This window comes from Brassica napus, chromosome C2, assembly GCF_020379485.1.
Source record: "Brassica napus cultivar Da-Ae chromosome C2, Da-Ae, whole genome shotgun sequence".
Lineage (NCBI taxonomy): Eukaryota > Viridiplantae > Streptophyta > Magnoliopsida > Brassicales > Brassicaceae > Brassica > Brassica napus.
This window is the reverse complement of record NC_063445.1, coordinates 52,703,873-52,715,242: the sequence shown is the minus strand read 5'-3', so window position 1 is coordinate 52,715,242 and position 11,370 is coordinate 52,703,873. Positions and strand designations below refer to the sequence as shown.

At 45.7% G+C, this 11,370-nt stretch overlaps 1 protein-coding gene across 2 annotated transcripts; it reads right to left on the bottom strand.

The window, feature by feature from the left end:
• Nucleotides 1-1,526: 1,526 nt before the first annotated feature.
• LOC106382262 (transcription factor bHLH78) lies at nucleotides 1,527-10,823 on the bottom strand. Of its 2 annotated transcripts, XM_013822262.3 has the most exons (7): nucleotides 9,671-10,819; nucleotides 2,993-3,136; nucleotides 2,781-2,846; nucleotides 2,621-2,689; nucleotides 2,423-2,500; nucleotides 1,949-2,164; nucleotides 1,527-1,861 (listed from the first exon to the last, which is right to left on the bottom strand). In XM_013822262.3, exons 1-7 carry the CDS (start codon nucleotides 10,295-10,297, stop codon nucleotides 1,763-1,765), a joined length of 1,299 nt encoding a protein of 432 aa, XP_013677716.1. In that variant the 5' UTR covers nucleotides 10,298-10,819; the 3' UTR covers nucleotides 1,527-1,762. The 2 variants fall into 2 exon arrangements, with proteins under 2 accessions (XP_013677716.1, XP_048602978.1); XM_048747021.1 differs by lacking the exon at nucleotides 2,993-3,136 and having other exon boundaries at nucleotides 9,671-10,823.
• Between the last annotated feature and the right edge of the window lie 547 nt (nucleotides 10,824-11,370).

Sequence of the window (11,370 nt, the reverse complement as noted above, 5' to 3'; positions counted from 1 at the left end):
CTTCTTTGCACGCATCCTTCCACACTTGTTTTTCAATGGCTTCGCTAAAATCCCATGGCTCATCGTTTATGAGCAGCAGAAGTTTGTCACCTTCAATGTCAGCTAGGTACACATAGTCATCTAAGTAGCTTGGCTTCCTTGTGACTCTCGTTGATCTTCTCACCAACTCTTGAACTTGCTCTGTATCTGAAACAGAGGACTCCTTTTCTTCATCTGTTTCTTTAAGACGAGAATCAGAACCATGGCTCTCATCTTGTACTTCTTCCTCTTCCTCTTCTCCTCGTATTCCATTGTTACCATGTTCTCCAAACGAGACTTTGAACATGCCAGGTTGATCTTCAGAGTTGTTATTGGGCGATACATCCCACTTCCATCCTTTGTCCTCTGCAAAGACAACATCCCTGCTTACAACTACCTTCCGAGTGTTAGGATCAAATAATCTGTATGCCTTTGATCCAGGCTCTATTCCTAGGTGAACTAGAGTTCTTGTTCTGTCATCAAGTTTCTTCAGCTGATGGCTATCATACTTTGCGAACCCTAGGCACCCAAACACTCGTATGTGTTCAACAGTAGGTTTCTTTCCCTTTAGAGCTTCGTATGGAGTCTGTGTTACCAAGACCCTCGTGGAAATACGATTAATTAAATAGGTAGAATGTCGAACTCCTTCTCCCCAAAGGTAGTTGGGGACATTCATGTGTTTTAAGATGCTTCTTGTCATCTCCATCAGTGTTCTGTTCCGACGTTCCACCACTCCATTTTGCTGAGGTGAGTATGGTGCCGTAAGGTGTCTATTGATTCCTGTAGCTTCGCAGAATGCATTGAACTCTGTAGATGTAAACTCTCCTCCCCTGTCGGTTCGGAAAGTTTTAATAGTCTCCCTTGTTTCTCCTTCCACCATTGTTTTGAACCTTTTAAACTTCTCGAAAGCCTCACTTTTATCTTGTAGCAAGATGGACCACATGTATCGACTATAATCATCAATAAGCACAAAGATATATCTACTTCTTCCCGCAGTTGGTGGCGATATAGGACCACATAAGTCTCCATGAACAAGCTCGAGCTTCTTGGTAGCACGGAAAGATGTTGCAGCGGGGAATGAATTCCTTGTTTGTTTGCCAAGTAAACACGCAGTGCATATCTCGCTCTCAACGTTTAGTTTTGGTATACCTCGGACAAGTTGATTCTTCACCATTGACTTCATTGTGGTTCCTCCAATATGACCTAAGCGTGCGTGCCAAACACTGTACTCCGTTTTAGTGGATACCTAGAAGCATTCTGTATGAACAATGTCCATAAGAACTTTGTATAGTCGATTTAGTGATCTCTTTGCTTTGGCGATGAGGTTTCCTTCTTTATCATGGAGTGTCAGATATTCTTCTTTCATTCTTACTTCACATCCGGCTTCCGTCGCTTGACCAAGGCTAATGATATTGCTTTTGAGGTCCGGTATGAAGTAGACGTCAGCAAGAACCTTCTGTTCTCCGTTTTGGCTTACGAACCTACAATAGTATCATGGATTGTAGTGGAGGTTATGAACCTACAATAATATCACATCAGAAAAGCAAACGGAATCCAAAGATAACAATACAATTGAACCCTAATGATAAATTGTAAAATGACATAAGTAGGTTACTTTCATAAATGTGTGTATATGTATAGTGATGAGTACAGGAATAAATCACAGAGATTGGCGTGGTTATGTACGCCCATCAATTTTTTTTCTTTTTTCCTTGCTTGAGACCTTGAAAATAAAGGTGGTTGATCAAAGCTCAATTTTCATGTTTTGAGATTCATGGTTGGGATTATGTGCCACTCCCATCCCTACAATGCTCTGTAAATCTTCTTGGCTAAACATTTGATACTGAAAACACACACAAATGTATGTTAAAATCATCTGACTATATAAAAATGGAAACAGGGAAAAAAATTTAAAGGATAACTTAAAAACCTGAGATATTGAGTCAGTGAATTGGGTAAGTGTTGGTAAGTGGGTGAAGCTGCTGGCTAAGGTAGAAGTTTCCAGTGAGTTCACAGGAGATTGAAGCATCATGTTACAGGAAGAAACATTAGTGTGCAATTGTGAATTATTATTGTAACTATGATGACTTAAAGACTCTGCTTGGAGTCCTGCTTCATGCAACCGGTTGCTACTTGTTGGAATCATCTGAAGACATTTAACAAAAATTAAAAGATGAGATTGCAACTTTTTCAAATAGAAAAATACAAAAGGTTCTTTTTAAAAGAAATTGAAAAGGTTTACTAAAAGTAATTAGGATTAACGCTAATGGGCCGATTGAAAAAGTATCTTTTTAACATAATGACAAGCAAAAGAAAAAGGATAAGAAATGATAAGTTGATAACTAGCAATTCAAATTATCAACATTAATGGTTGTTAATTGCTGTTATCTTTAAGGTGACTTACAACATCCTTTGACACAAGAGCGTCCACGTTAAATTCCAGCCTGGTGTCGTTCACTGATGATAACTTCATTGACAAGAACTGCCAATTATTAAAACAAGATACATTAGAAAAAATTTATCTGCAAATAATTAAAATTCGGTGACTAATGAAACAATTAATTAGATACTAGTATAGATGAAGCAAACGAAATAATAATACCTCAACTTGTCTTTGCAATGATTGTACATAGTTTATAATTTCATCCAGCATCAATGCCTTTCCAGTAACCTTTCATCGTATAAACAAAAAAAAAGCCATTAGTTATCTTAATTTTGCTAGTCAACAGAGTCCAAAACTAAAATTAAACAAAAGCTCTCACCTTATTGCACCCAGGAACAAGATCTTCAAGCAGCTTCATCCTTTCACCAATCTTCTCCCTCCGAACCTAATCCCACATTCAATAACTAATCAAATCCAAACTCTAGTCTCAGCTAAAATACAATTAGCACAACTAATCTTTTTGAAGTAAACCTTAATTACTGAAAATAAAGCAAATGATAAAAGTAAAAGATAGATTGATTAATTAAATACTCTTTCGGCAAGACTGTGACTGTCAGTGGCCTGGCCTCGTCGAGCACGAACATGGATGTAATCTTTAGGAGGCTCAGGTGCTTTTGTGTTATCTTCTTTTTCTTCGTCTTGTCTTCTCCTTTTCCCTCCTTTTCCTTCCGCCGTCTGAGAAATTAAAAAAGATTCAAAAAGTTATGATTTTTGTTTGAACCGAGAACTGTCAACAAACTAGTAAATAAACGAGACGAGGACTCGTCAGTGGGGTTAGGAGAAGTCTTTATGCTGAGCTTGAACCGAATGGAGACGACTCGAAGAGAATAAGAAAAAGGGATGACTGCGAGAGAACGCTCTGAGCCGAGTGACGACAGAACGGTCGAGTGACGACTCTTCGGTCGAGTGAGGACTCGTTGGTCAAGTGAGGACTCGTCGGTCGAAGTGAGGACTCGTCGGTCGAGTGAGGACTCGTTGGTCGAGTGAGGACTCGTCGGTCGAGTGAGGACTCGTCGATCGAAGTGACGACAGAACGGTCAAATGAGAACTCGTCGATCGAATGACGACTCGTCGGTCAAGTGACGAGAACTATCAACAAACTAGTGAATAAACGAGACGAGGACTCGTCAGTGGGGTTAGGAGAAGTCTTTATGCTGAGCTTGAACCGGATGGAGACGACTCGAAGAGAATAAGAAAAAGGGGCGACTGCGAGAGAATGCTCTGCGCCGAGTGACAACAGAACGGTCGAGTGACGACTCTTCGGTTGAGTGAGGACTCGTTGGTCAAGTGAGGACTCGTCGGTCGAAGTGAGGACTCGTCGGTCGAAGTGAGGACTCGTCAGTCAAGTGAAGACTCGTAGTTCGAGTGAGGACTCGTCGGTCGAGTGACGACTCGTCGATGGAGTGACGACTCGTCGATGGAGTGACGACTCGTTGGTCAAGTGGCGAGAGAAAGATCTGCACTTGAATGAACGAGATGAGGACTCGAAGAGAATAAGAAAAGGGTGTTTAATGATTATAGTTGCACCCGGCGAAGAGTTACCTACGTACCCCGAAAGGAGATCAAGCCAATCGTAGTTCTACAACAAAGGATCACAAGTGCTTAGGTGAAAGCATGTGGAGAGATGTTTCTCTCTCTAGAAGTAGAGAGAGATGAATGAGAGACCAAAAGAGAGTCCAAGAGCCAAGAGTCCCAAGAGTCTCTTCTCAAAGGAGGTTGACTCCTTATTTATAGAAAGAAGAGGTCTAGGGTTTCCTAGTGACCCCCTTTCAAATGGGCTGAGCCCATTATCTTATAGGCCTTGTTGGAGACAAAGTCCATGTCCAACAGTAAGCCCCCCAGTTCGTTGAGAGAGATGAAGTTGATCTCAATGAATTTTACGAAGAGGGTTTATAAGAAAATGGACTCAGCGCTGAGTCGACACGTCAACTCCGCGAGGAGAGAGATATGAGCGACTGCGAGAGATCGATCTGCACCGAGTCGAGTGACCGCGAGAGAGATATGAGCGACTGCGAGAGATCGATCTGCGCCGAATAAGCGCAAGAGTGCGAGTCGACTATTTTCGAGACGATTCATCGTGAAGCCATGGTGGATACAACAAATATGGATACGCCTCAGCGAGTCCTTGTTGCTGAGTCGACACGTCAACTCCGCGAGGAGAGAGAGATCTGAGCGACTGCGAGAGATCGAAATGCGCCGAGTAACCGCGAGAGATCGAGTCAAGCGACTGCGAGAGAACGACGCAGACAATTATCATGAATGGGCCGTCATGGTTAGGTTGTCATAGATGAAGTGTCATAGACGGACCGTCTTGGGCGAGCTGTCATCGACATACTTCTGATTCCGATCAGACTTCTTACTCTGGGATGATTGCACGAACGATCTGTGAGCACAGTGTTCTGAACCATCGGAGCAAGTTGCCATGGATGAAGTGTCAATCGACACACTGCCAAAGCCAAGTCGTCGTAGACATCATCATGAACGTACCGCCATGAGCGAACCATCACAATCAAATCGCCATGGGTGGACGTGTCTTCGCACAATCAAATCGTCACGGGTGGACGTGTCTTCGCACAATCAAATCGTCACGGGTGGACGTGTCTTCGCGGTATCACGTCATGCTCGAGACTTGCGAGCAATCTGAGTGACTGCGAGAGAGCGATCCGAGCCGAGTGACTTCGAGAGAGCGAGTCGAGTGACTGCAAGGGAGCGCGTCGAGTGACCGCAAAGAGTGCGAGTCGAGTGACCGCAAGAGTGCGAGTCGAGTGACCGCAAGGAGCGAGTCGAGTGACCGCAAGGAGCGAGTCGAGTGACCGTAAGAGTGCGAGACGAGTGACCGCAAGAGTTGCAAGTCGAGTGACCGCGAGAAAGAGATCTGAGCAACTGCGAGTCGTGCGGTGGGTCAACTCGAGAGTGCCAGTTGGCCTTCGACGAGTCGCTGAATACTATTTTGAATATTGGGTTTAAACGATTTGGATTTGGCAATTTGGTCGATGTCTTGAATTAAACTGGAGAGTCGATGACTCGGTCTTATCAAATTTTGACACATCATGCCGTCAGTTCGAGTCCTCGATAACAGTTTAAATTTTGGAGTTTCGAAGACAATCGTTTATATTTTCGAGCAACAACGGTTTTCACTCGATCTTGAAGTAATCCTAAAAATGTTAGGTTGGCCAAGCCCGGCTTTAGAGGATTATAAGATGATTGAAAGTTGTCGTCTCGATCGCATGGGTCTGGACCGCGATACGACCGAAAATCCCTCGAGTATGTGTCTGATCAGGACATGCTCGTTAGTGAGTGCGAGTGCTAGTACATTTGTCCGAGAGACAAGGTCGTGCTCGTGCGTAAGCATCGCTCAAAACAATTCGCGCTCCTACATGTTGGGAGATTGTTTTGTTATGTGACCGTGACCGTGAGAGCGAGTGAGTGACCGCGAGAGATCGAGCGAAGCGACTGCGAGAGAACGCTCTGCACCGAGTGACGACAGAACGATCGAGTGACGACTCTTCGGTCGAGTGGGGACTCGTCGGTCAAGTGAAGACTCGTCGGTCAAGTGACGACTCGTCGATCGAGTGGTGACAGAACGGTCGAGTGACGACAAAACGGTCGAGTGACGACTCGTCGGTCGAGTGACGACTCGTCGGTCGAGTGACGACTCGTCGGTCGAGTGACGACTCGTCGGTCGAGTGACGACTCGTCGGTCGAGTGACGAATCGTCGGTCGAGTGACGACTCGTCGGTCGAGTGACGAATCGTCGGTCGAGTGACGACAAAACGGTCGAGTGACGACTCGTCGGTCGAGTGAGGACTCGTCGATCGAGTGACGACTCGTCGATCGGGTTACGACAGAACGACACGTCAACTCCGCGAGGAGAGAGAGATCTGAGCGACTACGAGAGATCGTTCTGCGCCGAGTAAGGAGAGCGAGCGAGTGACCGCGAGAGATCGAGCCAAGTGACTGCGCGAGAACGATCTGCGCCGAGTGACCGTGAGAGATCGAGTCGAGTGACCGCAAGAGCACGAGCTAACTGTTTTCGAGACGATTCATCGAGTCCTTGTTGCTGAATCGACACGTCAACTCCACGAGGAGAGAGAGATCTGAGCGACTGCGAGAGATCGATCTGCGCCGAGTAAAGAGAACGAGCGAGTGACCGCGAGAGATCGAGCCAAGCGACTGCGCAGATCGAGTCGAGCGACTGCGAGAGAACGCTCTGCGCCGAGTGACGACAAAACGGTCAAGTGACGGCTCATCGGTCGAGTTACGACTCGTCGGTCGAGTGAGGACTCGTCGGTCGAGTGACGACAAAACGGTCGAGTGACGACTCGTCGGTCGAGTGAGGACTCGTCGGTCGAGTGAGGACTCGTCGGTCGAGTGAGGACTCGTCGGTCGAGTGACGACTCGTCGATCGAGTGATGACTCGTCGGTCAAGTGACGAGAGAACGGACTCCAGTTCAATCTTCCTCGAAGATACTTCTCCATGCCCCACGGTGGGCACCAACTGTTTGAACCGAGAACTGTCAACAAACTAGTGAATAAACGAGACGAGGACTCGTCAGTGGGGTTAAGGGAAGGTCTCATGCTGAGCTTGAACCGGATGGAGACGACGACTCTTCGGCCGAAGTGACGATAGAACGGTCGAGTGAGGACTCATCGGTCGAGTGAGGACTCATCGGTCGAGTGAGGACTCGTCGGTCGAGTGAGGACCTGTCGGTCGAGTGAGGACTCGTCGGTCGAGTGAGGACTCGTCGGTCGAGTGAGGACTCGTCGATCAAAGTGACGATAGAACGGTCGAGTGAGGATTCGTCGATCGAATGACGACTCGTCGGTCAAGTGACGAGAGAACGGACTCGAGTTCAATCTTCCTTAAAGATACTTCTCCATGCCCCACGGTGGGCGCCAACTGTTTTCGAGACGATTCATCGTGAAGCCATGATGGATACGTCAAATATAGATACGCCTCAGCGAGTCCTTGTTGCTGAATCGACACGTCAACTCCACGAGGGGAGAGAGATCTGAGCGACTGCGAGAGATCGATCTGCGCCGAGTAAAGAGAACGAGCGAGTGACCGCGAGAGATCGAGCCAAGCAACTGCGCAGATCGAGTCGAGCGACTGCGAGAGAACGCTCCGCGCCGAGTGACGACAAAACGGTCGAGTGACGACTCATCGGTCGAGTGACGACTCGTCGGTCGAGTGAGGACTCGTCGGTCGAGTGAGGACTCGTCGGTCGAGTGACGACTCATCGGTCGAGTGACGACTCATCGGTCGAGTGACGACTCGTCGGTCGAGTGACGACAAAACGGTCGAGTGACGACTCGTCGGTCGAGTGAGGACTCGTCGGTCGAGTGACGACTCGTCGATCGAGTGATGACTCGTCGGTCAAGTGACTAGAGAACGGACTCCAGTTCAATCTTCCTCGAAGATACTTCTCCATGCCCCACGGTGGGCGCCAACTGTTTGAACCGAGAACTGTCAACAAACTAGTGAATAAACGAGACGAGGACTCGTCAGTGGGGTTAAGGGAAGGTCTCATGCTGAGCTTAAACCGGATGGAGACGACGACTCTTCGGTCGAAGTGAGGACTCGTCGGTCGAGTGAGGACTCGTCGGTCGAGTGAGGACTCGTCGGTCGAGTGAGGACTCGTCGGTCAAGTGAGGACTCGTCGGTCGAGTGAGGACTCGTCGATCAAAGTGACGACAGAACGATCGAGTGAGGACTCGTTGATCGAATGACGACTCGTCGGTCAAGTGACGAGAGAACGGACTCCAGTTCAATCTTCCTTGAAGATACTTCTCCATGCCCCACGGTGGGCGCCAACTGTTTTCGAGACGATTCATCGTGAAGCCATGATGGATACGTCAAATATGGATACGCCTCAGCGAGTCCTTGTTGCTGAATCGACATGTCAACTCCACGAGGAGAGAGAGATCTGAGCGACTGTGAGAGATCCATCTGCGCCGAGTAAAGAGAACGAGAGAGTGACCGCGAGAGATCGAGCCAAGCAACTGCGCAGATCGAGTCGAGCGACTGCGAGAGAACGCTCTGCGCCGAGTGACGACAAAACGATAGAGTGACGATTCATCGGTCGAGTGACGACTCGTCGGTCGAGTGAGGACTCGTCGGTCAAGTGAGGACTCGTCGATCAAAGTGACGACAGAACGGTCGAGTGACGACTCTTCGGTCGAGTGAGGACTCGTTGGTCAAGTGAGGACTCGTCGGTCGAAGTGAGGACTCGTCGGTCGAGTGAGAACTCATCGGTCGAGTGAGGACTCGTCGATCGAAGTGACGACAGAACGGTCAAGTGAGGACTCGTCGATCGAATGACGATTCGTCGGTCAAGTGACGAGAACTGTCAACAAACTAGTGAATAAACGAGACGATGACTCGTTAGTGGGGTTAGGAGAAGTCTTTATGATGAGGTTTAACCGGATGGAGATGACTCGAAGAGAATAAGAAAAAGAGGCGACTGCGAGAGAACGATCTGCGCCGAGTCACTACAGAACGGTTGAGTGACGACTCTTCGGTTGAGTGAGGACTCGTTGGTCAAGTGAGGACTCCTCAGTCGAAGTGAGGACTCGTCAGTCAAGTGAAGACTCGTAGTTCGAGTGAGGACTCGTCGGTCGAGTGACGACTCGTCGATGGAGTGACGACTCGTCAGTCAAGTGGCGAGAGAAAGATCTGCACTTGAATGAACGAGACGAGGACTCGAAGAGAATAAGAAAAGGGTGTTTAATGATTATAGTTGCACCCGGCGAAGAGTTGCCTACGTACCCCGAAAGGAGATCAAGCCAATCGTAGTTCTACAACAAAGGATCACAAGTGCTTAGGTGAAAGCATGTGGAGAGATGTTTGTCTCTCTACAAGTAGAGAGAGATGAATGAGAGACCAAAAGAGTGTCCAAGAGCCAAGAGTCCCAAGAGTCTCCTCTCAAAGGAGGTTGACTCCTTATTTATAGAAAGAAAAAGTCTAAAATTTCCTATTGATCTCCTTACAAATCGGCTGAGCCCATTATCTTATAGGTGTGGAGAGAAAGTCCTTGTCCAACAACTTTTATTTACTTTAATGTTAAAAAGCTGACTTTTAAGAGAATTGGGTTCTTCGAGAAACGCTAACGAAAACAATGGGCTCTTCGAAAAAAAAAAGAAAATCTAAGGAAAAAGATGAAAACTTTACGGGAAAATCAAGAAAAATTTCCGGGAAAGTTGAAGTACCTTTGTGAAACTGGGTGCTGGGGAAGCAGTGGGAAGTGGGATTTCCTTGGATTTCCCTTTAGACACAGATTTTCTCTTCCGGGAAAATTCTCCGGCGGGAACCATCGGAGAAACAAGCGAGTTAAGAGCTGGTGTGCTGGCGACACGTGTCAGCTTCCCGGAGTTTACGATCTTGCTGTTGTTAACGGGGAGAGTTGAGTTAGTTCTTCCGTTGAAACTCCGGCTACCGAAGCAAGAGAACCTCGCCGCCCTCTCCGCAAACCCCGGATCACCTGAGAATTCCGTCAACGGCGTCGTTCTGTTCGGAGTCGCGGAGCTGTTACTAAGCTTTCCGATGAGTTCCCTGATAATGAAACCGTCACCGCCTCCGCAGCCGGAGAAGTTTGAGTTCGACGGCGTTGGGGAGGAGACTAGAGAGCTCAAAGCAGAGTCGAAGATGCCCTTTTTTTGTTGTTGCTCCGTTGACTTTTCCCACGTGAAGCAATCCTGCGGAGGCGAATATTGAGAGAGGTTCGGATTCATTAATGGCCAGTTAAGCATCGGCGATGAACAAGACGGTTGTTCGAAATGTGCTGCTATCTCCGGCGGTGGCTGAAGCTCTGTGTTCATAAACAGCTCGTTGTCCATACTCACAGTTTCTTGAGAATGAATCAAGAATCAGAGATCTATATTCTACCAAAATGGTAAATCACGCAATGAATAGTAAAACTTCACGTCAGAGATTTCTTCAGACAAAGAGGAAGCTTGGAGTGCGCCGGAGGAGGAGAATAAGATCGTAAGTGGTAAGGAAATGCTGAAATGGTTTCAGCGGGATTTATATAGTTGTGTAATATTTAAATAACCAATAAATTATGTTTTATCAAATATTATATAAAGTGAAATAGTTTATTAAATTATTTATCGTATATTGTACTAAAGGATTTGTTGTATAGCTTTTTAAGGATGATATTCATATATCCGTTCGGATTCGGTTGATCTATTCGGATTTCGGATTTTTAGAGTTAAAAATTTAAATCGTATTCGAATATTTACAACTTTTAGTTTGGATTTGGTTGAATCATTGTGGCCTCGGTTCAAATTCGAGTTCTGTTACCCGTTTTAATTATTTATTTTTTTAACAAAAATCCAAATATAATTAAATTCTAAAAATCCAAATTTAAAATATTAAAAGGGCAAATCTTCAAAATGACACATTTCTAAGTTTATATCACAAAAATAGCACCCAAAAACTAAAATGACCAAAATATCATTTTATCTTTTGAAAATTTTAATTTTTTTATTTTTCAAAATTTGAAATTTTATCCCCAAAACCTCATTTCTCAACTTTAAACCCTAAACCCTAAACCCTAAACCCTAAACTCTAAACCCTAAACCCTAAACACTAAACCCTAAACCCTAAACCCTAAACTCTAATCCCTAAACCCTAAATCCTAAACCCCACCCTTTAACTCTAAACCTTAAGTTTGTGACTTTTGATAAAACATTAAGTGCTATTTTTGCGACTTTTGACCTTGAGTGCTAGTTTGGGAACAAAAACTTGATTTAGTGCTATTTTTGTATTTTTCTCATATTAAAACATAAAAATTTGAATAATGTAAGACTGATTATTTAAATTTACATAAAAATTAGTCCAATTTAAATATTTGGAAAGAAAACAAATAAATATTTTCAGTATTTTGAACATTTTTTGTTATTTTTAG